This window comes from Paroedura picta, chromosome 5 (genome assembly GCF_049243985.1).
Source record: "Paroedura picta isolate Pp20150507F chromosome 5, Ppicta_v3.0, whole genome shotgun sequence".
Lineage (NCBI taxonomy): Eukaryota > Metazoa > Chordata > Lepidosauria > Squamata > Gekkonidae > Paroedura > Paroedura picta.
This window is the reverse complement of record NC_135373.1, coordinates 45,452,317-45,476,866: the sequence shown is the minus strand read 5'-3', so window position 1 is coordinate 45,476,866 and position 24,550 is coordinate 45,452,317. Positions and strand designations below refer to the sequence as shown.

At 44.4% G+C, this 24,550-nt stretch overlaps 2 protein-coding genes across 4 annotated transcripts in view; one reads left to right on the top strand and one right to left on the bottom strand.

The window, feature by feature from the left end:
• The window catches only part of LOC143837616 (RH-like protein), a 21,874-nt gene extending 5,528 nt beyond the window's left edge, over window positions 1-16,346 (top strand). For both annotated transcript variants that reach the window (XM_077337649.1, XM_077337650.1), the window contains exons 3-10: window positions 4,949-5,099; window positions 7,313-7,460; window positions 8,331-8,494; window positions 9,925-10,062; window positions 11,388-11,524; window positions 11,660-11,739; window positions 13,029-13,102; window positions 14,764-16,346. In XM_077337649.1, the coding sequence (XP_077193764.1) occupies window positions 4,949-5,099; window positions 7,313-7,460; window positions 8,331-8,494; window positions 9,925-10,062; window positions 11,388-11,524; window positions 11,660-11,739; window positions 13,029-13,102; window positions 14,764-14,790 (919 nt within the window). In that variant the 3' untranslated portion in view covers window positions 14,791-16,346. The remainder of the gene's footprint in view (window positions 1-4,948; window positions 5,100-7,312; window positions 7,461-8,330; window positions 8,495-9,924; window positions 10,063-11,387; window positions 11,525-11,659; window positions 11,740-13,028; window positions 13,103-14,763) is intronic.
• TMEM50A (transmembrane protein 50A) lies at window positions 16,028-24,550 on the bottom strand. 2 transcript variants are annotated; one of them, XM_077337651.1, is made up of 7 exons: window positions 24,392-24,550; window positions 22,675-22,818; window positions 21,808-21,920; window positions 20,261-20,328; window positions 18,962-19,054; window positions 17,515-17,575; window positions 16,028-16,345 (listed from the first exon to the last, which is right to left on the bottom strand). In XM_077337651.1, the coding sequence occupies exons 2-7, from the start codon at window positions 22,765-22,767 to the stop codon at window positions 16,300-16,302; spliced, it is 474 nt and encodes a 157-aa protein (XP_077193766.1). In that variant the 5' UTR covers window positions 22,768-22,818; window positions 24,392-24,550; the 3' UTR covers window positions 16,028-16,299. The 2 variants fall into 2 exon arrangements, with proteins under 2 accessions (XP_077193766.1, XP_077193767.1); XM_077337652.1 differs by lacking the exon at window positions 24,392-24,550 and adding an exon at window positions 24,251-24,380.

Here is a 24,550-nt window from a genome sequence, read left to right as displayed (position 1 = left end):
TTGACCGGTCCCCAGTGATAAAAAGGTTGGGGACCACTGGTCTAAAGTATTCTGTTAGGGAGATCTGGGAGTTAGATATGGAAGGAATACTTGTAATGAATGGAAACTGGCAGGAATCTTCCTCTTTGGTCATTGAGGTATATGGAGGGAATTGCTGGGATCAGGCAGTTGCTTATTGTTTTGGAAATCTCAGTCACTACTTAGTAGCGTATTGTCTGGGAAGGGGCTCTGAGGTCTTTGGAAGAAATGGCCCTCCTCTGGTTGGTATTCACTTAATTGGCAGAGGAGCTGTGACCCTCCTGAGATCACTTTAATTCAGGCTCACACTTGAGGTATACATGTTTACAGAGAAAACTTGGGAGGGGGGACAAGCCATAATGAAAATGGGGGTCCTCAGGGGGTGAGGGTCTCAGAGACTGCAGGGACATGTTGCACACTGGTGTCCCCATGTGGCTGCCTCACCATGCATTCAACATGTGGCAGACCATTTTGACATGCCATGCAAGTTTGCGATGGGACATTATATTTGAAGTAGGCAGAAGAAAAAGAGTGTTACCATTTTCAGGTATATCATGCTAGAGAATAGATTCAAATAGATTACAAAACTCAATACTGTGACATACCCAGGACTCAATAGAGACAAAGGCTTTTTATCTCACTATTCATGCTAACCTTGTTCAGCTTGTGTATCCATATTCCTCACTATGTATTTTATTTGTGATAATATGACTGTAAGATATGGCATTGTAATGGAAGTTTGAGTTTGACTCTCTGGCCTTGGGAAGTGACCGCCAATTCCCTGGAAGGAATGTCTCACAGTTGTATGGAGCAAGCAACATATGGAGAGGTGATAGCCTTTGATCTCTAATAGCAACATTTTGGTTTCTCTCTGTAAAGTACACTAAATTCTAGGGGATTGATTGGCTGTTTTGACAAAGGATTATCATTGGCTGTATTTGGTTGTGACACAGATTAACAGAATTGATTTTTGCTATATATTCCCTGTCATGTAAGAAGATCATAGTCTGACAAAGGGTGCTTGCACTCGAAAGCTCACGCCTTGGATAAATCTTTGTTGGTCTTAAAGGTGCTACTGGACTCTGATTTTATTATGCTAGAGAATAGACGGTCATTTGCTTAAAGCCACTGTTCTATTTGGCTATGCCTAAATGTATCTGGTCAGTGGAGGCATTAGTATGAATGTATACGTGGATTTTAATGAGGCCATACTTTAAGCCTTTGGTTTTTAAGTTTAATAAATATTCATATTCAATTGTACATTACGTTTTACCATATAGAGGCTTGAGCACATTTTCCTTATTTTGACCCTTTGGGCAGGGGCGGGGGGCGGGGGGTGGGTCTTGACTTGGGTCAAGATATTTTCTCTTTTTTGTTGTGGACATGTGCTTAAAACATCATCAGAAATAGGTTCACTGAAATTTAAATTTAAAAAATGGCCTCATATTTCTGCCTTCGATGTTCCCAGGGGGCAGGGGCGGGGTGGGGGCAAACACAATTACAAGTCTAGCAGTGCCACCCTAAACTGAGTTCTATGTTTCTAAGCCCATTGATTTCAACATGATTATATCATGTGGTTTAATATATGGGGCACATAAACAGATTGGGGACCTTTAGTGTTACCTGCAAGGGAAATGCCATTCATTCAGAGGACAGGGTATCCAAATCTAGGTTGGAAATTCCTGGAGATTCTGGGGCGAAGCTTCGGAAAGGTGGGGTTTGGGGAGGGGAGGGACCTCAGTGAGGTACAGTGCCAAAGTAGCCACTTTCTCCATGGGAACTGGTCTCTGTTGTTTGAAGAGCCATTATTCCCACATTCCAGTGCCAGCAACCTGCCCCTCTTTAGTCTCAGCAAACAGCTATAAAGAATTCTGAGAGATCTACAGGCCCTACCCAGAGGTTGGTAAGCTTTAGCAGAAAATCCCTTCCTTCTAGGAGCTGGGCAGCAAACATAGAGCAACGGTGTGAGGTACACTACAGCAGAGGTGGCCAAACTGTGGCTCTCCAGAGGTTTGCCACAGTTTGGCACCTGTGGCGTATGCTGGCAGGGGCTCATGGGAATTGTAGTCCATGGACATCTCTAGAGTCACAGCTTGGCCACTTCTGGACTAGAATAAAAGAGAATGGCTGGCCCAGGTTCAACCAGTGAGCTTTAAGGCTGAGTGGGGATTTGATCCTAGTTTACCCATGAGAAAAGGAAAGGAAAACAAGATTTCTTCCCTGGGATCCATTCTACTTTGGGAGACAAGGTGTCCTCTCATGTTTATTGTTAGCCGCCATGAGCCTTTGTGTGAATGGTGGGGTATAAATATAATAAATAATTATAATGAGAAAGCATTATAATGAGAAACATCCAACCTGTTTTAAGTTAACCCCATCTCTGACTTATACTCCTTAATAGCTTTGATCCCTGTATCTCTGAAAGGACAGATAGGTTCCCCCCTTGTTTCTGAAGATCTGCTGATACCTAGATACAAGTTCCTTGAACAACTAATATTTTTGCATAGCTGCCTGTATTATATATGATCACAAAATTAATGGCCTTGTCTCCTATCTTAATCAGGCTCTCCATCTTCTTCCATGAAGCCCTTCACAAAATAATAATAATAATAATAGTAATAAATGTGCCCATTAGCTAGAAAATGAGCATTTGAGTGAGTGGATTAATCAACACATGTAGTTTATTGTGAAGGTATTTAGAACTGTTTGCATCTCTGCTGTTACTTAAGTCTCTATTGATTTCCTTTTTAAAGAAAAGGACAAGCAGAGTTGTTCAGTGTTCAGCAATGTTAGCACAGGCAAACAGGATCGAGGACAGCCTGCCAGTCTTGTGGGAATTACCAAAATCTCAGTATATTTGCTCATTTAAGCATTTATATTCCGGGTTTCACCCCAACTGGAGCTTAAAGCTGTTTACAACATAATTCCCTCTCCTCCATTTTATCCTCACAACCTTCCTGTGCTGTGGCTTAGACTGTGTAAGTGGCCCAAGGTCACCCAACCAGTTACCATGGTGAAGTGGGGGACTCAAACCTGGGTCTCCAAGATCCTAGTCCTCACTGCCATACCGACATACAACATTGCTTGTCTTCTTGGATTTATTTTATTGTTGCAAGCTGCTTTGAGCAGGTAAAGACTAAGAATCAGAATCACACAGAATTGGAAGAGACCACAGAGGACCATCCAGTCCAGCCCCCACTTTCTCAGGGGCTTAAAACACACACATTCCTGACAGGTGCTTATCCAATCTCCTCCTAAAAACTTCCAATGAAGGACACTCCACCACACTGCAAGGCCATCTACAGACAGCTCTCCCTGTCAGAAAATATTTAAATGGAACCTCCTTTCTCATAATTTGAACCCACTGTTCCTATCCCTTGTCTCTAAAGCTATAGTAAACAAGTTGGGCCCCCCTTCAACATGTCTGCCTTTTATGTAATTAAAAACAGCTATCATGTAGCCCCTTAACATCCTCTTTTTCAAGCTACACATACCCAACTCTCTCAATCTCCCCTTGATTCAGGTCAGATAAGCCCGAAAATTCATTTGAATATTTTTCAGGTTTATCCGATACTAATCAAATATCCCATCTGTTTAAATAAGCTTGATTCAGCTGATTCTTGATTCAGCTGACTAAGACAGACCCCGCCAAACAGTGCGGTATGAACAGGGAAAGGGGACACTGTGGATCCCCTTTGGGGAGAAAAGCAAGGTAAGTATCTAGGTAAGTAAATAGATAATAGATTTGTGGAGACTGCAAACTATTAGTATATAGGGAAAGTGAAGGACAGACAAGTAATGAAATAAAACAAAATCATTGCTTGAGATGTGCTTTTCATATGTTTAGCAAACAGAAAGGCAAACTGCATGATTTCAACTTGCTTTAGATTTCCCCTCATCCATGCATAGCAGCCAATGATATGAAGCAAGAGTGGGGCAATTTGAAACAGAACAATGGCATTTCCTTTCTTTTCACTGATAGGGAGAAAGAGGAGCAGACTTCTGATGTCAGCAGCAGTCGTACACCATATTCAGGGTCTATTCCACACATGTTGGATGATGCACTTCCAATGCACTTTAGAAGTAGTTTTTCATGTTTCACACAGGAAAATCCAGCTGAAAAAGTGCATTGAAAATGCATTATCTGACGTGTGCAGAATAGACACAAGTCTGCTTTCAGCCTCCAATTCATTCCTGTTGTCTCTGTTGCAACATGCCACGAGGAGAGGACAAGGAACAAACCTTGTACACCACAAGGTGTGTGCTAAACTCAGAAAAACGGGGCAGCTGGTTGAAGAGAGTGAGTCAAAGGAATAAGATCTTCTATAGATGGCATTTGACTCCTAATGTTATCAGTAAAATGTCTAAGCAAACTGATGGTAAATGCTGGAAATGTCACAATACTATTGGATCTTTCTTTCATATGTTGGGGAATTGTAAATAGATTTTAAAAATTTGGACAAAAGTCCATGATAAATTGCAAATTATGTTCAAATGCCAATTTGTATTAGAACAAAAAACTATGTTGTAATCTACCAGCAGGTCTCCCTAAGCAAGGGGCAGAATTTTTCTTTCATGCAACAAGAACAGCAAGGCTTATTGTCACTTCCGATTGGAAGCAACAACAGGAACCACACAAGGACTCAAGATGCTCAGAACTCAGAGAGCTAGCAGGAATGGCTAAACTAACACACTTGGCTAATCATAGATCTCCAGAAGAATATCAAAAATGTTGGGATGAGTATTTAAAATGTCTGTAAATTTCTATCCTACAGCTTTCTGTAATTTTGGAATATTGCTAAAATAATATTTTTCAAAAAGACAGTGAGTCAAAGAGTGCTGCAAAGACAAGTCTTCTCCCCTTCTCCTGACCTGCAGAACAAACCCTTCCCAGGCTCCAAATCAATATTGTTTTTTCCCTCCCTGAAAGCATCTTAACAGCCATTATGAGCATCCCCACGGTGTTGATTTCCTCTGGAGCTGTCCTGGGGAAAGCCAACCCAATCCAGTTGATCTTGATGGCGATGATAGAGGTGACCGTCTTCACCACTAACCGATGGATTGCTGTGGATATTCTGCAGGTATGGTAGCCTTCCTTGCTACAAAGAGCTGCCACAGATGGGAAAGGATTCACTCTCTTTAGAAGAGCTGAGGAGGACAGGGACTTCAGTGGACTAGAGTCCATCCCTTCTCTCTTGGGGAACTGATCTCTGTCACTTGGAGATGAGCTGCAATTCCAGAGCTGGGGAGGACAGGGACTTCAGTGGAGTACAATACTAGAGTCCATGCTCCAGACCATCCCCTTCTCTCTTAGGGAACTGATCTCTGCAATTCCAGGGGCTCTCCAGGTCCCACCTGGAGGCTGGCATCCTTATGGGGGCAGGGGCCTGGCAACCCTACATGGCACCATTCGAAATTAGGTACTGTGCATCTGGGAGTGGAGTTTCCAGTGGGAAACTGACTGTTGTGGTTTGTGCGGAACCAGGAGGGAAGCTTAACAATGTAATAAAGGTTGCCAGCTCTGGGCTGGAAAATATCAGGAAAGCCATCTTGGTGTAGTGGTTAGGAGTGAGGACTTCTAATCTGGCGAGCTAGGTTTGATTCTGCGCCCCCCCCCCCCACATGCAGCCAGCTGGGTGATCTTGGGCTTGCCACAGCGCTGATAAAGCTGTTTTAACTGAGCAGTAATATCAGGGCTCGCTCAGCCTCACCCAACTCACAGGGTGTCCTGTTGTGGGGAGAGGAAAGGGAAAGGGATTGTAAGCCGCTTTGAGACTCCTTCAGGTAAAGTAAAGCAGCATAGAAGAACCAACTCTTCTTTGGGGGTAGAGCTGGGAATGAGTGGAATTTGGGCCAGGGAGGGACTTTAGTGGAGTATAATGATATGTAGACCACCCTGCAAAGCAGCCATTTTCTTCAGGGAAACTGATCTCTGTCATCTAGAGATGGACTGTAAAACCAGGGGGTCCCCAGGTCCTACCTGGGGAGTTGCCTTTCATTTCAAGTGTTAACTTGAATGTGCCTCACCTTACTCATAATCCACCCTGCTCCCATTTTCACGCATGAAGGCGAATGAGGGAATAAAGCAGGGAGAGTCAAACTGCAGCCCTCCAGATGTCCATGGACTACAATTCCCAGGAGCCCCTGCCAGCATTTGCTGGCAGGGGCTCCTGGGAACTGTAGTCCATGGACATCTGGAGGGCCGTAGTTTGACTACCCCTGGGATAAAGGGAGGGAGGAGGGTCATCTGCACCACTTCGATGAGCAGGAGGGGAGGCCTGTATTGCAAAATCCTCTCCAGCAATAAACTCCCTGCAAATAGAAAATGAGCTCAGCGGGCAAAGAGTGGAGAACATTTCTTCCTGCCATGTTTTGTTTCCATGTGCTGGCTTTGGCCCTGAGATTATGGGAATGTGGGGCAAGGGTAGGGGACACTTAGTGGATAGCTTCAATACACTGACATGGAATCAAGCAGGGAGTGTGAGGGATGAGTTAATCACCCCTCTTAGAATTACTCCGGAGGTGTTCTCTTCCCCCACCTCCAGCCCCTATATAGGGTTGCCAGCTTCCAGATGGGCAAAAAAAGAAAACCTGCTGTGTAGTAACAACACAGCTAAGTAAGAGTTGACACAATATGGAAAAGGTTTATCCAGAGCTTTAAAAGCACAAACACAAAGTTGGCATACTCCAAAAGTGTGGAATGATAAGAATCCCACTGGAAATTCTGAATCCAAATGAGTTCCTGGATAAAACCTGCGTCCTCAGTGTACCCCAACCCAAAACCTTTACTGCGCAAGTGCCAAGAGGCCTCCAGATAATGAATCCTCATTAATATCTTCATGACTTTATTGCAGAGCAGCAACCAGTAAAACATACGGGACTGTGAGCTTCCAGATGGGGTTCGGAAGATCACTTTGAGTTGCAGCTGATTTCGAGACTGCAGAGATCAGTTCCCCAGGAGAAAATGGCTGCTTTGAAGGGTGGAGGGTGGACTTCAGTTGTCAGGTCCCTCCCCCCAACCATAGGCCAGGTGTACTCTATGGCAGGGGTAGTCAGCCTGTGGTCCTCCAGATGTTCGTGGACTACAATTCCCATGAGCCCCTGCCAGCGAAGGCTGGCAGGGGCTCATGGGAATTGTAGTCCACGAACATCTGTAGGACCACAGGTTGACTACCCCTTCTCTATGGCATTATACTTCATAGAGGCTCCACCCCCAAAATCTCTAGATAGTTCCCCACTCAGAGCTGGCAACCCTAGCTATGAATGAAATGGTGACTGTCTTTATCAATGGCAGGTGCCAAATCACTTGAGCCTGATGTACGTCCATGTGTTTGGAACATACTTTGGCTTAATGATAGCCTGGTGGCTGCATCATCCCTCCCTGAGTCAAAGGGCAGAGAAGGAGACTTCTAGGACAGTCTCTCATCTGTTTGCAATGCTGGGTAAGTTCCTTGAGTTGTACAGGGGTATGTGGGGAGGGGGGCACTATTCTCTCTTTTTGTGATGTATCGTCTTGGTTTCCTTAGAATGTATGGCCTCAATTAAACACATAATTGTTCGTGTTATTCAGGTTGTTTCTTGTAGTTACTGATTTTAAGGGGATACTAACCATCCTCCCACTCAACCACAATGATATTCTTCGAGGTGGAACCTCTTTCCTCTTCCCAAGGATGCTCTTTGCCACGTCTAGCCAGGATGGCTAAATGGAGCCTCCCTGTTTAGAGGCATTATATCTCAGAATGCCAGTTGCTGAGATACAGCGACTGGGAGGATACTTGACTCTTGGTGTTTTGATTTCTGAGTTTTCCAGGACATCTAGTTACACACGGCCCCATTCACTACTAACCTGTTCTGAAGGCAGAGCAGGCCACAATCCCACTGAGCCACTGGTGATCCTCAGTGCTGAATGGTATCCATGTTTTTCTCAGCTGTGTTTTGCTCTAAAAACAACCTTGTGAGGTAGGTTAAGCAGAGAGAGAGAGAGAGAGAGAGAGAGAGAGAGAGAGAGAGAGAGAGAGGGAGGGAGGGAGGGAGAGGGAGATTGGGCAAAGGTTTCCTAGAAAGCAGGGTCTCCCATGTCCTAGTCTAGCACTCAAAACTGCTACGTTACAACAGTGAGTTTGGTTGCAGAGTTAGTGGCATTTCACACTGCAGGTTTTTGGCATGGAAATGGCAGCTTGTTGGTGGCTGCTGTCTCAGAATGGCTTTGTGTACAGTCGGCTAAGTGAAGAGGGCTGCCAAAAAGAATGGCTTTGAATGGTCTGAAGGACTGCAAGGGCACTAATGGTCATTTTGGGGGGGGGATCTGACAGGTACTCTCTTTCTTTGGATGTTCTGGCCCAGCTTCAATTCAGTCCTGATCGATGCGAGGCTCAGAAGTGTCGCCATCTACAACACCTATTTTGCAATCGCTTCAAGCACCGTGGCTGCCTTTGCGCTTTCAGCGGCTGCCAACAAAGACGGAAAGCTCAGCATGGTGAGTGAGAGCCCTTCAGAAGGAAGACGCTTGCTTTTAAAATTCTTCCCATTGCATTTTCAGGCGTATTTAGGCCTCCCATTTGCCTGCTTTATTGGGGCCATCCCCAGTCCCAATTTCCTGCCCTTGTAGAACTGAGAAGGGAAAAAGGCCTCCACACAGTGACTCTCTAGGAATCACCCTAGCCTCTATGGTGAAGACCTTAGAGGCTAGGGCAGGCAGCCTAGGTTGTCACCCAGAAATGACAGCGCATTATTCCCAACCTCTACCTGCCACAAGCACTGCCCCCCAGTACCTCCTGATATTTGCCAAGGCATTGTTGGGAACTCTAGGTGTAGCTGTGGAGACAAATAGTAAAAATGTTTGGCTTGCAGGAAGCGCAGTGCTTCAATGAATATGGAACTTATCAGCTGGGTTATGTGTTTAATTGTGTTTGCTGGCATGGCTATGAGAATGTTAGTCAGTGACAATATTATCCTCTTTATAAAGGTAAAGGTATCCCCTGTGCAAGCACCGAGTCATGTCTGACCCTTGGGGTGACGCCCTCTAGCGTTTTCATGGCAGACTCAATACGGGGTGGTTTGCCAGTGCCTTCCCCAGTCATTACCGTTTACCCCCCAGCAAGCTGGGTACTCATTTAACCGACCTCGGAAGGATATATGGCTGAGTCAACCTTGAGCCGGCTGCTGGGATTGAACTCCCAGCCTCATGGGCAAAGCTTTCAGGCAGCTGCCTTACCACTCTGCGCCACAAGAGGCTCTAAGATCCTCAAGATCCTCTTTATATCAGTCTACAAATTATTTCTTTCCCTTTTTTGTATTTTGTGTGAAGTCTAAGTCTGTAACAAATAAATTGAATTGAGTCTGGGCCATGTACGCAAACAAGGAAGATGTATCTCTTGGAAAACTCCCCCCCCCCATATGTTGAAAAATACATCTTTGTAAGTTAACATGAGAGAATTCATTCCTAAAACAGAAAAGGAAAAAAACAACAACAGCTAAGTGAAGACTGAGCATGTCTCAGGAAGTGCCCATTGCTGACAGCAGATGAGCACCAGGAACAAAACAGGTGCAAGAGAGCCCTGTCAGTCTGCTAAAATGTAAAGTGTGCACACATTGCACTTGCCAATTGGACCAAAACTCATGGCCTGCCTAAGCCCCTGAAAGTGTATAGAATCCTGGAGACAGGGATGAAGCCAACACACCTGATAGCTCTGAGCTCAAGGACTGGGGCGAAGCGGAGTCAACATCAGGGAGCCAGAAATGCCCAAGACACAGCTAAGATGTTTTAACCAGGGCTACTGAAGCCTGTGGGTTGGGCCAAAGCTGATCTCCCTACCACAAGAAGCTGCACCAGATAATGTCTGTACATCATTAGGCTGCATTTCAACATTGGTGATCATTTTTCTTGGTTTTTTGCTTGTTCAAAAGGCCCAGATCCACAACGCTACACTGGCTGGTGGCGTTGCTATTGGTTTTTCGGCTTCCAGCATCCAACATCCTTGGATTGCAATCACTTTGGGCCTGCTGGCTGGGATCGTGTCCATTCTGGGGTCTGTCTTTTTGCAGGTAATCTATCACAAAATTCAAGCAGTTCAGTTCAAAGTGGGAACCATGAGAATTAGGATTACTGGATTCTTTTGCTGGTGGAAGGAGATCTGTAACAGGCCAGGGCACTGGCTCTGTCTTCCTGGGCAGAGAATGTAAACTCTGATGAGGGGTGGGTTGACTAGAACTACCCCCAAAGGCAAGATTTGAGGGTCCTCCAGAGGCATCCTCCGAACCTCCAGGAATTTTTTTGACCTGGAAGGTAAATTCAACAGAATCTGAACCCTTCATCCCTACATCTCAACCCTGTCCAAACTCTTCCCACCACGAGCAAGTGGGACACCTTAAGTGCTGACAGTCTATTCCAAGGAGGTAGGGTTTAATTCTCTCCTGGAAGGTGGACATAAAGGGTCAGCTGCTCTCCAATGAGGATGGGGGCCACCCTACCACACCACAACTCCCCCCCCATTTCCTTTAATCTAGTGTCAGTGGTCTTCTGCCTGGACACTTTCTCCCCACTCCTACCACTGGACTCTTCCTGAAAACGAGCATGTCATCTAAAGAGGTCCTTTTTGGCCTAGTTCAGTTTTAGGACCTGAGTGCCACATTCAGACTGCAGGACTGCGCCAAGGAGTGTTCATGTTTTCTCTGTGCCATTCATCTTACGGCAAAACCCGTCCAGCAATCATCATCATATAACAACAATTTTATTTTATAGCTCACCCTTTCTGGTTGGCTATAAATTCAAGTGGTATTTTTAAAAATAATAACTTAATGTCCTTATCAATTTTTACCATTTTGAAAAACTTTATTGTAGTTCTACTAGTTCTTTGGGATGAGAACACTGATACTGCCCCTCTCCTAAAGTCTTGTCTCTTTACCTGCTTAATGCTTGGAAACCACTGCCCACTTTCAACCATATACAGTATTTGCTGGCGTATAAGTCTACTTTCCCCCCCTGAAAAACATGCCTCCAAGTGGGGGGGTCGTCTTATACGCCGGGTGCACTTCAGTTGGGATAGACATAGCTGCCCATAGTGGCCCATAGTATTGTATTTTGAGTGGAAATGTTGGGGGGTCGTCTTATACGCCCAGTCTTCTTATACACCGGCAAATACGGGTACTTGTGGCAATAAGGGCTAGAAGCTTGTCCTTAAAAAACTAAAACTGAGATAATCTGGGAAGTGTATTTTATTCCCAATGTCTCTACAGTTCTGCGTCAGTGTGATACATGCACAATCTTCTTCCCAGCAGACCATGTCCCATTAAATAGTCTTTGACCTGCAATTGAAAATAATTCAGTGTCTCTCCGCCCCGTATTTTTAACATGTCCCTTTCCAATCCAGAAATGCTTGAATACTTACCTGAGGATCCATGACACCTGCGGAGTCCACTCCACGTTTGGTTTGCCCAGCTTGCTTGGTGGGGTAGCCCACATCCTTCATACCATAGTAGACCACTGGGGATCCAGCAGCCAGTCTCAGTAAGTTGAACCTCACTAAGCTCATGCAGGCCCAGCCAAATTTAGCATCTCACATGCAGGGCCATGAAGCCACACCTCCTCATTTTTGACTGACCCTTTGCTGGTGTGTGAAATTTCATTGTTCTAAATTTGCAGCTGGGGTTACATGGCTTTGATGGAACTCGGTGCACTCTCTCTGAGCATTATCCTAAGCCTGGGAGCTGGGCTTCTTACAGGTTTGTATCATCCAGCTTTTCTGGGGAGTACAGGTAAGTCATTGAAGGTGGAGGACTGGATGGGGTGTGTGTGACGTCCATATTCAGGTGGGAACCACTGATATATCTACAATGAAGCGAACGGTGGGCTTTGATAAGGTCAATCAAAGATAAGATGTAGAGAAAGGAGATTCCATGGATTTTCAGCAGCCCCAGGCAATGATTAACACCTATTCATGATTACTGCTAAGGACTGCCTGCCTGTTGCTTTAACCATGGTTAACCCTTCCCTTCCCCTAAAGCAGGGGTAGTCAACCTGTGGTCCTCTAGATGTTCATGGACTACAATTCCCATGAGCCCCTGCCAGAAAACACTGAACATCTGGAGGAACACCAGTTGACTACCCTTTAAGTTGTCAAGTTAAGCCCTAGAGACACTAGCAAAACTTTCTGATCACCTTAACAAGAGAGAGACTGGAAAACTGTCTTATCTATGGCTTTGGCTGTTGTACACGACAAGCAAGGGAAACCCAGAGCAATTTGAGAGTCTGGGAAGATTCCCTAAGCTCAGTCAGCATTGTGTAATTGTTAAGAGCTACAAACCCTAATCTCCTCCTCCACATGCAGCCAGCTGGGTGACTTTGGGCTAGTCATAGTTCTCTTAGATTTGTTCTTGAATAGCAGTTCTCTCAGAGCTATCTCAGCTCCACCTCTCTCTCAGGGTGTCTGTTGTGGGGAGAGGAAGGAAAAGGTGTTTGTAAGCTGCTTTGGGCCTCCTTTGGGTAATGAAAAGTGGGGTATAAAATGAGCTCTCTCTCCAGCTCTCTTTATATCCTGGTCTGCAGTCAATCTATGACCACATGATAGTTAAACAAGATGACTGCAGAACAAAATGGGAGTCCAGTGGCACCTTTTAAGACCAACAAAGATTTATTCAGGGTGTGTGCTTTCATGCGCAGGAACGCTTCCTCAGGCAATGGGACAAAAAAGATGACTGCAGAAAGCCAAAGTGTCTTAATAGGGATTGACTTTTCAGAATTTCAGGCCTCAGTAAGCAGTACTGAAATTATTTGGGTACCGAAACAAAATGCTCTTTTTCTAAAAACCTGATTGTTAAATATTTCAACATAACTGTGATGATGAAATATTTTAACTGGTTTCTAATTGCAATTTTATACTGTGGTTGTGAACCATCACAGGTCAGTATCCCCGAAAGAGGCAGAATAAAAATCTAAAAGTAAATAAACTAATTAAAGCCATTTGTGTAAAGTGCTGGCATTTTCACCCCAAAACATTTTCTTTTAAACCCAGGTTTCCTGTTAATTTCTAAATCATGGAAAGGACCCCATTTCACAAAGTACTTTGATGATCAAGCTTATTGGGAGGTAAGATTGGACTTTATGCGACCTTTGTGGCTTTGTGCAGCACAGGAAGCGCAAGTCACCATTTAAATCCACAGTCTTTCCTGCAAATGCAGGGCAGATACCTCCAGGGAAGGAGCACCATCAGCCAGCCTCCATCCTCTTGGAGGAAACAGGGAAACACAGTCCAAGAGGGGGAAAAAGGAGTTTAGGATCCTAGATGAGAGGGATATGGGCACTGTTCACTGTAGGCTAAACTGATTTAAGAGACATTCCCTCGTACAGGGGACTCTCAGGAATGGCAAAGAAAGATTCATGTCCTCTAGTACCTTAAAGATCAACAACATTTCCAGCTTTTGAGAATCCTAGCTCCCTAGAGGAGGCTGTGACAGCTAAAGCACTATGAAACAGACAGAACTGTGGTCCATCTATATATTGCACCATGTTACTCTCCCCCCTTCTATTGTGTTCTTAACCTCTGGTTTACCACAGCATCTAAACCACTTAGCTGCCCCTGAAGTTCTACTCTGGCAAAATATTATTCATAGAATCCTAGAGCTGGAAGGGGCCATACAGGCCATCTAGTCCAACCCCCTGCTCCATGCAGGATCAGCCTAAAGCATCCAAGATATCTGTCCAAGCTGCTGCCTGAAGACTATCAGTGAGGGGGAGCTCACTGTCTCCTTAGACAGCCTATTCCATGGCTAAACTACTCTGTGAAATCCCCTCCCCAATATCTAACCAGTATGTATAGTTTAAAACTGTTTCTGCAGGTCTTATCCTCTCTTACCAACAGGAACTGCTCCGTGCCCTCCTCTAAGTGACCACCTCTCACATAACTAAAGACAGCAATCATGGGTATTTTTTAATACCAATCAATATTATTGTTCAAACAGTCTGTGCATTTTGTGCATATGCGCTACCTTGTTTTACATTGATTAACCCTTTTTGGTAGTGGGGAGGCTGTTGGAAACATGCTGACATAGGTAATTTTGGATAATCTCCCCCCTTTATCCCTAAGCCAGATAACAAAGGCTGCTTCAAAACCAGTTTTAGGACTGTAGTGCATATCTACCTAAGGGCATGCTCCACTGAATCCAGTGGGTCTTATTTCTTAGTAAACATGCCACTGACTGAGCTACATCATCTGAAATACGAAAAAAACCATGCACTAAGCCTTTATGAACACTGATGTGTTTCAGCCAATAAAATGCCAAAGGCTTGGAATTAGGAAACTTAAAGTGAAAATTTTACTCAGCCCTGAATTCACCGAGATTGCCTTAGGAAAAACGTCACTATTGAGTGTTGCTTGTTCTTGTTAAAATGGGAGACATCCCTTGCAGATTTGAGACAAGGATGGATAGAGACTGCTTTGCAATGTTTGATTATCCAGGGGTGGGCAGGGGCGAAGCGTCTCCAACCTAAAAGTCACAAATTCTTCAGGTTGCCACGTTAATGGAATAAACACAAAAGAACTATGTTTGTCTCCCTTGCTCGGATCATGTCCTTTAGTAATAGTCCTGTTCATATCAAAATGGAGGTAGCCGAAGTAAAGGTTTAAGGATGTGGTATGAACAGTAAAAGTCTATATAAAGAATGAGAGTTTTAATGTATTGAACATGACTATGAACATATTTACCTCCAGCGTAGGTTTTCTCATCTCACCAATATTATTTCACTTCCAGTTCCCCCACTTAGCTGAAGGATACTGAATACAGACATCAAGACTGCTGCAAACCAGACGCCGGAGAGAATAATTTTCTGTTACTGTCAGACTGTGCGGAATACCATTATGAGACTTAACAGCTGTTTCTTTTGAAACCTCTAGCAATTCTGTGTTAAATGTTTCTCATTAAACATTTGTTTGCAATGCTAAATTAACATTATTTATATTCTTCCTTTTGCCTATGAGGACCCAAAGTGGGGTAGAACATTCTCCCTTTTGTGCATTTTTATCCTTACAACCATGCCGCAAAGTAGGTTTGACTCAGAGTGTGTGACTGGCACAAGGACACCCAAGTAGACCAAGTGGTCCTTAGTCAGACTTTCTAACCACTGCATGGCACTCCTTTCATTGCTCTTTCAGAAGGCTACCATTCACAGTAATACTTTATTAGCACATTTTTGAAAACAGATAGGATTTTGATGAAGGTGTGCAGGGACTGTAGAGCAAGTATTCTGAACTCCAGTCTCACATATGTACATTTCATGCTGGGCATAACTGGGGATGGATATGAATTGGCTCACAAATCAAAATTTGGCCAAACTTGAGCCAGTTCAGACCTTCAGACATCTGGCCGGTTTTGCTGTTCAGGGCCAGCCATTTAATTTAACCCTTTCGTTTTACTTTGCCCCTTCAAAGTGGGAGGGAGGCAAAACGGAAGGGTTAAATGGCTGGTTGCCATTTAAACCTAACAGCTGACCCATGGACCTGCTAAACAGTGAGGATTAAATAGCTGGCAGCCATTTAACCCTTCCAGGGTGATCCCTGCTCCCTTTCTCCAGAGGAAAGGGGAAAAGGTGGCCTTTCCTGGGCAAGCTCCCCTCCTTTCTCCCACCCCCAGTGATCTGCAGCTAGTAGAAAAGAGGAACTGAACTCCTTGGCTTGGTTTGGGTGGGGCCCTTTTGGCTCAGTTCAGGGTTCAGTTTGTGGGGTGCCCCAAACCACCCACATTTGTAATTAAATAGGTTTTTAGGTTCATTGTCCATCCCTAATGACTACAACTCCCACCTATAAGACCGTACCCTGTGGTTGTCTATTTACAAGGAAAAACGGACAGGGTTGACCTTCACTGTGACCCTTCCAATGAGGTTCTAGGATTGTATCACCCCCCCCCCCCCAAACAGAATAAAAAATATGATGCTGGCAAGGCAAACATACTCCCATCTGTGAGACTTTGCATAATCAAAAAATAGTAATTGTACTCTGAAAACACATACATAAGGCTATTTTGTTTAGTATTAATTTATTTTAAAAAGTGAAAGGGATTCACAATGATACCCTTTCCTTGTCAGTTTTATATTTTAATCACATGCTACAATATTGGAAAGTTTAAAGCCAAGAATAGAAAGCTGCTTTAAAGTCGGGGGGGGGAAATAGGGAAATGCATTACATGATTTTTAAAGTGCAGTCAGTTTTCATCTTCATTGGTCATCAGAGGACAAGCTTTTTATAAAATGGGAGTGGGCAATTAAAAACAGATAAATAGGCACTCCGTCACTTACTGCCACAAATCTTCAGTGCGACCAAATTTAAACACCAGACCACTGTTAATGAAGGAGATATAGGATTGTCAGTAAAAGCAGAGCATAGAATCATGGAGTTGGAAGGGACCTCCAGGGTCACCTAGTCCAAGCCCCTGTACATTGCAAGAAATTCACAACCACCTGCCCACCCACAGTGACCCAAATTTCATGCCCAAATAATGCCCCCCTCCAAAAAAACATAACAGTTTAGCCTCCTAACCCTAACGTGGTGATCGGCATTTCCTTGGGCATGCAAGAAAGGGCTGCGAAAGCCAAGCACTGACACAACACTTCCTACCCACCCACTCAGTCTGCCTAGGTTTACAGAATCTTTACTGTTTCTAAGAGCAACAGGAGCATAGAAAAACAGCGAAGAGACACCATAAAGATTATGCAGGACATAGGAGCCTTCACAGCTGTTGTGTCCCTGCTAGTCCATTTAGACCAGGGGTGGCCAAACTCTGGCTCTCCAGATGTCCATGGATCTGCTAAACCCAGCAGAGCTAAAGATTAATCATCGAAGTGGGGAAGAGTGGTGGTGGTGGGGGGAGTTCCCAAAACAAACCTCATTCTTTCATTTTAAAGGATTTACAGATGATTAATCAGAGAGGTTCCCCAAAGCGGTTTCTATGCTGTCAAGTTACTGACACCATTTAGTGGATGCAACTGGGGTATTGCTAAAGAACTACTGGTCACACAACTAGAATAGAAAGTGCCACTCAACTATGCATGGCAGGAGGTAGGAGACAACCCTTTCTTTTTATCTTCTTACTAGGGTATTTTTAGCTCATGGCCGAGGCCTACACTTACAGCCCCCTTCCACTGCGCTGTCCCTTGTATCTGCCCTTGTAAAACAGCAGTGCAGGGAAGAGGAACTCCCCGCTGAAAGGCAAATAAACCACGGCATGTGCTCAAACTTGATTTTTTACTTACAGCAGGCACACACTAAGCTGACTTCGATGCCCAAACCACTGCTTACTGACATAGCTGGATGCAGGAACAAGGCTCTTAAACCACCCTGAGCCCTTGCCCCATCTCCCTTGATAACGTCATTCAAGAAGCTTCATTTCTAACCATTGTACTGTGCTGCCAACTGCCACCAGTTACCTGGAGTCATCCTCAGAAAGACTCATCCAAATGTTCAAACGACTTACAGCTTAAGCACTGACGAATACGGAAGGTATGCTTACCCAAAAAAGATAAAAGCATTTTGGAAGAATACCGCTATTCCTGGGTACACTTCTGGTTTTTCTAATGGGAAAAGGAGATTTTATTCAATGTCCAGGAAGTCTATCCAGAAGACACTTTTATTTATGGCTGCATTTTGATTGCCACTAGCAAAAATCCAATCAATTGGAGTTTCTAAATCTATGACTTTTACAGGTTTTCTCGTTGTTGTTTCAATTGTGCTTTTATCATGTTTTATTTATACCGTTAAGCCACCTTGAGCTACACAAGGGAGAAAAGTGGCTAACCAATGTTTCAAATGAATACATAAATAAATACCCTCCTCCATTATCCAACTTCTGTAGGCATCATTAGAATCAGTACTGCCAGAATCTTGCAATCAGGTAGCCAGTCCACAAAAAACGTTGCTAGCTGCCTGCTCACACATATCCTCTCTAGCCTTTTCAGGTTCCCACTGCCTAAGTCCAGGATGAGGTAAGAAACCATGGATGAAAAACAAACCATGAACAAACCATGGATGAAAAAGTAGATTTATTAATTATTTATTTACTAGGGGCCAAGCCCGTTGCATTCAGGAATACAACGTGCGCTATATTAGGGGGGTAGAGCGGAAGAACTCTGCAGACAGCCTCCTCCTCCCCTCAGGACCTGGAAAGGCTGTAGGCAGCTGTTATAGAACTCACTGGCAGGGGCAGCTCTCACACAGCAGGGATCTGCAGCCTACAAGACTCAGAGGGAAGTGGAACGAAAAGGGGATGGTCAGGAGTGGGGAACAGAAGGTGAATGCCTGGCTGCTGTTCAGACAGGCTAGCCGATTGGAGGAGGAGGCACTCAGGGGTGGGACAGCTGCCCTGAGTGGGTGTTAAGCGCTTAGTGGCACTTAATCCATGAGACACGCTCCTCCTCCTAGCCCTTACCAGAAATATATAGTGGAACAGATTGTATGGCATGTCCATAGTATAGTCAGGAGATCCTAGGATTGTCTGGCAGCCAGGCAAGAGACGTCCAGGGGTGGTTCGCCAGTGCTAGCCTCTGCATCATGACCCCTGGTGTTCCTTGGAGGTCTCCCATCAAAATACTAGTCAAAGTCAACCCTGCTTAGCTTCCGAGATATGATGAGATTGGGCTTGCCTGGGATATCCAGGTCAGGAAGTAGAAAAGCAATGCTATGGACACTTAGACCCTGAAGTTCAGAAAAGGAACATTTCAGGCCCATGCAGTGGGTAAACACTTTGAGCTCTGGAACAGCATAAAATGTTAATATCAATGTAAATGTTCTGGTTTTGTTGAATCTTTAGGCCAATAAAGGTATTCTGACTGATTCAGTGGGTAAACAGGATCATTTTGCTTCTTGTACAGTACACTGTGCAGTTTGTGACCAAAATACATACAGATCTTCAAAATGCACAGAAAGGTATGCGTTTCAGAAGGTTGTTCTTGTTACCTTACCTTTAATAACGTAGCCTCCAAAGAGGATCCACATGGATGCGATCAGTGATCCAAATGCCAACATAAAGCCAATGAAAAGCCAGATGCGAGCCCCTGTTAAAACAACAACAACAAAGAAGAGGTGGCAAAATTTCCAAATCATCCCAAAAGGAATCTGGACTTTGTGCAATCAAAGACCTAAGGACTCTTCACATGCACTAGGGGACATCTGCACATTTTCCATGTGGCAGCCTCTTGTGGCAGCATTCCACGCTGTGTGATTTGGTACAATGCAGATTTAGATGCATCAGAGAGTGAGCATTTTTATTGCTGTGCCATATGTCTGCGCCTCTTGTGGCGCAGAGTGGTAAGGCAGCCGTCTGAAAGCTTTGCCCATGAGGCTGGGAGTTCAATCCCAGCAGCCGGCTCAAGGTTGACTCAGCCTTCCATCCTTCCTAGGTCGGTAAAATGAGTACCCAGCTTGCTGGGGGGTAAACGGTAATGACTGGGGAAGGCACTGGCAAACCACCCCGTATTGAGTCTGCCATGAAAACGCTGGAGGGCGTCACCCCAAGGGTCAGACATGACTCGGTGCTTGCATAGGGGATACCTTTACCTTTATGTTAATAGCAAAGACCGCACAGGACACTGGCCAAGTCTCAGCTCAGTTTCCACTTGGGACTAAAGCTAGTTTGATTGCTCTCTTTTATAACAGAATGAGTTTTATATTCCATGTTTCAGCCTTAAACACTGTCTTCACAGTTCTAGAACAGCCTTTTTCAAGCTTTTGACCGCGGAGGAATCCCTGAAGTATTTTTCAGGCTTTGAGGAACCTCAGAAGTGCTGCAATCATGCAGAGAAATGGGCATGGAAGTAAGATGAGGGAGCCAGCCAATCAATTTCCATTGCTGAGAAAGAGCAACAGGGGAAGGGGGTTCCAGTGACATCTAGTGACATTAGCAGCCATCCAAACTTCTGAGATAGACTGGGTAACCCTTGGGGACCTCTTACATAACCCAAGGTTCTCTGGAACCCTGATTGGGAATCCCTGTTCTAGAAGTTCTTGCAAGAGACTCATTAAAACTGCATAAACCTAATTGCTTCAGTTATTTATTTTTATTTATTATATTTATATATTGCCCTCTCTGAAGGCTCAGGGTGGTTTACATAAAACAGGAACGATACAGATAACTCAGTATTTATAACAATAATAACACAGTGGTAGATGACATAGTGGAACATTGGAACAGTGGGGAGAACATTAAGTCAACTTGTTCATTGTTCTACACTTGTACTTTCTATTTGTCAGAAGCCGAATACCTGTTTGCCCAAGGCAGCCTTCACTGTAACTGTCCCCACGCACTTGTCCATTGGATACGGCATTGATCCTGCATGAATAAAGGCACAGAATGCAACATGATCAGGTGCATCATATCTGTAGTAGAAATCATTCCTTGAGCACATTGATCCTGATTTGCATTCTGGTAACAGACTCAAACTTGAAAGAAAGGGTACACAGTAAACAATAGTGTTATTGAAGTAAGAATCACAATTTTAATAGATATTGATTTTATATAGATTGAAGTACTTATTTCAAAGCCTACAGTCATACCTACAGAATATAGCTTCCAATCTCAAGAATCTGACTTGATCCCACTTACAGACACAACTTATTCACACTGATGCCAAACAAGCAAACTGGAAATTTGACGTTTCTAACTCAACACTACACTGTGCCAGCATGGAAACAGCTTGTCCTTTACAGCACTGTGGGGTGATTTTGGTATAGCCCTTGAGTCTATTATGCAAAAACAGAAGAGTCTCAGGAGGACTGCAACAGGATGTGGCCTCACGATAACAGTCCTTCAACTTTTCTCACTTCTAGTGGTTATTTGTAACTACTGGAACATGTTTACTCATCATTAGGGGATGCATGGGTTATGTGAATGCATCCCGGGAATTCTGGTTTATATTCAGACTCTCATCATTTGTCAGCATACCTCAAGTCATACAGATTCTCAAATTATAAAACTACTACAGATCACAACTATGTGGACAAGCAAAAAAGAATTCATGCTTATTAGATGAAATCCACAGATATGAGGTTACCAGATCTGCAGGCACAATGGGACTTTATTGTCTCCTATGGACAATTTCAGATCCCACACATCAAAAATGGCTTCTGAAATTCAAGGGCATTTTAAAAGCTATCTGACGCAATGTGAGGGAGACAGAGGTGCAATATCAGGGAAAACACCCACCCCCCTTTTTAGTAATTTTTCAGTGCATTTTTTTCAGTCTTCTAGCAGGGAATGCACAAAGCCCTGCTACTAATAGAAGAAAATATGATTTTTCTCTTAGACCATTATAAAGAGAGAGAGGATGTGTGGACTCCCCAGGTGCACTTCCTAAATACACTACAAGCAGTAGCATCCCAAGCAATGGATTGAGGAGGGCATAATTGTGCAAAGGATGATACTGCAAGAGACACAGTCAGATGTACGCTATGAAAAACATGCCACATCTTGAACCCCACAATGTTTCCAACAATAGATATACATTATTCTTCATAACAAGTTTCAATAAGAAATCCAGTTGGATCATATTTTATATTTTGACAAAATATAAAATAGTTCAGCAGTGGAATAGGCTGCCTAAGGAGGTGGTGAGCTCCCCCTCACTGGCAGTCTTCAAGCAAAGGTTGGATACACACTTTTCTTGGATGCTTTGGGCTGATCCTGCGTTGAGCAGGGGGTTGGACTAGATGGCCTGTATGGCCTCTTCCAACTCTATGATTCTGTGATTCTGAAAACTTTATACACAAATTCTACAGGAATTATGAGTATTGAGATGGGACTTGTACCTACATGAGGAATGCAGTAGTAGCTATAACTCCACAAGCATGGTATGAATGATTGAAGTCGTCCATATGGGGGTATTTAACAGCCGCATCTATAATAATCCACCATCCTGTAAAAAACTATTTTTGGGGGGAAAACGTCAGTATAGTCATCCTTGTAAACCTCTATAGTAATATCCAAAAGTCAGCAAGAGGGCATATCGGACTTGCAGGACAGTCTGCTCCTAATCTTAAATTGAAACATTTTCAACAAAACAACATCAGTAAGGAAGATCTGGCATAATTTTGTTCCCTAGTGTAGTATTCTTTTAGGGCTTAATTCAGTCCACGGGTATCCTTCCTAGTACAGGTGTTAAATTAACATAGCACAACTAGAAACATAATAGAAGCCTGCTGTAGTGAACAGGAAAGTCTCTTTACTCTGTATTGTTTCTGCACAAAGCATAACTGTCTACAAACTGTATCTCTTGCATTTCAAGGCCTTTTGGCCTTAAAATTCACAGCCTGTCAAGGATAATGCTTCATGACTCTGATGAAGTGGACTCTTGAAGCTTCCGCCACTAGGCAGTTAATTGACTTTCCTGTAATAAGACTAATATGGCTATTGCTCTGGAATTTATCACTCTGAACATGCAGTACCATCTCATGATAGTGTCTGCAAGCTTATGCACACTTCCTTGAGATTAAGCTCCACTGACCACCATGGGGCTTACTACACAAGAGCCGGCTGTAACCTTGCCTTCAGTGTGGTTGCACACACACACACGTTTACACATGCAGGAGGTAATCAAAAGTACAGATGTCAGTAAACATTATGCACAAAGTTAACAGGGAAAATAATTAGGAAACACAAACAAGATGGCAGTATACTCACCAGTAACCCAGCAGAAATAGAAGCAATTGTATTCCTCTTTTCTCCCCAATCAATGCACTCCGAGCATCTCAAGTTCTCAAAAAAGCCGGACATGTTTAAAGGCTGTGAATATCCTAGCAGACAAAACAAGCTCCAGATCTCTCTCTAAGTAATATAGAAAGAGAACATGCCAATTACCATCCATTGTTAAATCTAATCTTTTTTTTTACACTCCTATTAAATGTATATACAAGCATGCTAGAATGTAAACAGAAGTATATGTAGGCACCAAACCTAGAAGATCATGCATTCATTCTACAACAAGCAATATAGGCTCCCTTAAAATATTTTTATGGACAGTAGCAGATGTAAATCTCTCCTTGCTGGTAAACCCAAACCCACATTGTAGGAATGAGAAAACATTCATAGGAGCTGTAGTCTTATTCAGCCATCTTTCCACTTGCAGGAAAACTACAGGGTTTCCTCTGCAGCATTTTACTTGGAACAGGTGTTCATTGTCCAAAGATGCAGCCGGAAAATGCAAGCCATAAACATTCCACAATGAAGGAAAAGCTTATCCATCATCTCCTGAAGCCACTATCAATAGCTATTAGCCACAGTGACCACACAGGCACTCCATGTGTAGGGATATCATTCTTCAAATAGCAAAGGTAACATCAGGCAAAGACCTCAGCCTCTATGCCCTGTTTGTCCCCCTCCCCAACAATGGTTGGCCACAGTGTGAAACTGGACTAGTTAGACCACCGGTCTGATCTAGCAAGCATCTTATTATGCTCTTCACACTCTGCCGCGCTCTCTCCCACCCCTGATCTCCTATATGCACACTCTCCTGATCAATTATTATTATTTGTATTAAAAGGATATTAGCATGTGGGAGGGGCCAGGGCTCATTGGTGGAGCTTGGCATACAGAAGGTCCCAAGGGAGATCTTCATCATTTCCAGGTAAAGTAACTCGGGCAGATGATGTGAAAGACCTTTGCTTGAGATGAGCTGCCAGTCAAAACAGACTAGACTGATCTTGGTAGCCCAGTTGTCAGTAGATGGCAGCCTCATGCATGCAACATAAAAACATTTCCCCCCTCCCTAATGGGGGAGAGGTCTGTGTTGGTCCACTGCAGGCCCTCTTCTATATTTTTACCCCACCCTTCCTCAGGACAACACACATGCTTCTCCCCTCCCTCATTTTGTATGCACAACAGCCCTGAGATGTAGGCTAGACTGAAAGCCTGGGTGTGCATACACTCAGTGGTTCCAAGAAGAGGTTGCCAATTTACTGGTGGTGCCTTTAGTCACGGGATTTCAACTGATCTACTCTACAGACATCAGTTCCCCCCGGAAGGAGGGGGAATTCACCGCAAGCATTGCCCCCAAACCTCCAACACGGGCGTCGGCAACCTTATTCTCTGGTCACCCGCTGACAGGGTTGCCAGTCCACCTGGTTGTTCTGCCAGATTCAGGTCGGGGAGCTCCTGGAGAATTGGGGGAGGAGCCTGGGGAGAACAGGAACCTCCGCGGGGTACAATGCCACGGAGCTCCAAAGTATCTATTTCTCCCTAGGGAACCTGATCCACGTACTCGGAAGAGGAGCTGTCATTCCGGGGGATCTCCAGGTCCCACCCAGAGAATGGCAACCCTGCCCGAGAAAGTCGGAGAGCTGAGCCCCGCCGCCGCCGCCCAGCTTGGAGGGATGCCGGGGCTCTTCTCGCATCTGCTTACCTCCTCCTCTTCTGCACTTCTCGCCTCGGCAGCCCGAATGCCTCCGAGAAGACAAAGCCGGCCCCGCCCCTTCAAGGAAACAAATATCGATCGGGGACCCGGATGGAGGGAGAACCACGACGCAGGCGCGCCCGTGGGACATGTGGAGGGCCGACTCCG

What these genes read in the sequence shown, in the direction of transcription:
- TMEM50A (XM_077337651.1), bottom strand. Translation starts at nt 22,767, where the DNA reads ATGTCCGGCTTTTTTGAGAACTTGAGATGCTCGGAGTGCATTGATTGG. An exon ending in CTATTTCTGCTGGGTTACTG is followed by an intron (nt 21,921 to 22,674) that starts GTGAGTATACTG and finishes CCCCAAAAATAG; the next exon opens with TTTTTTACAGGATGGTGGAT. An exon ending in TGGAGGCTACGTTATTAAAG is followed by an intron (nt 17,576 to 18,961) that starts GTAAGGTAACAA and finishes TTTTCCCATTAG; the next exon opens with AAAAACCAGAAGTGTACCCA.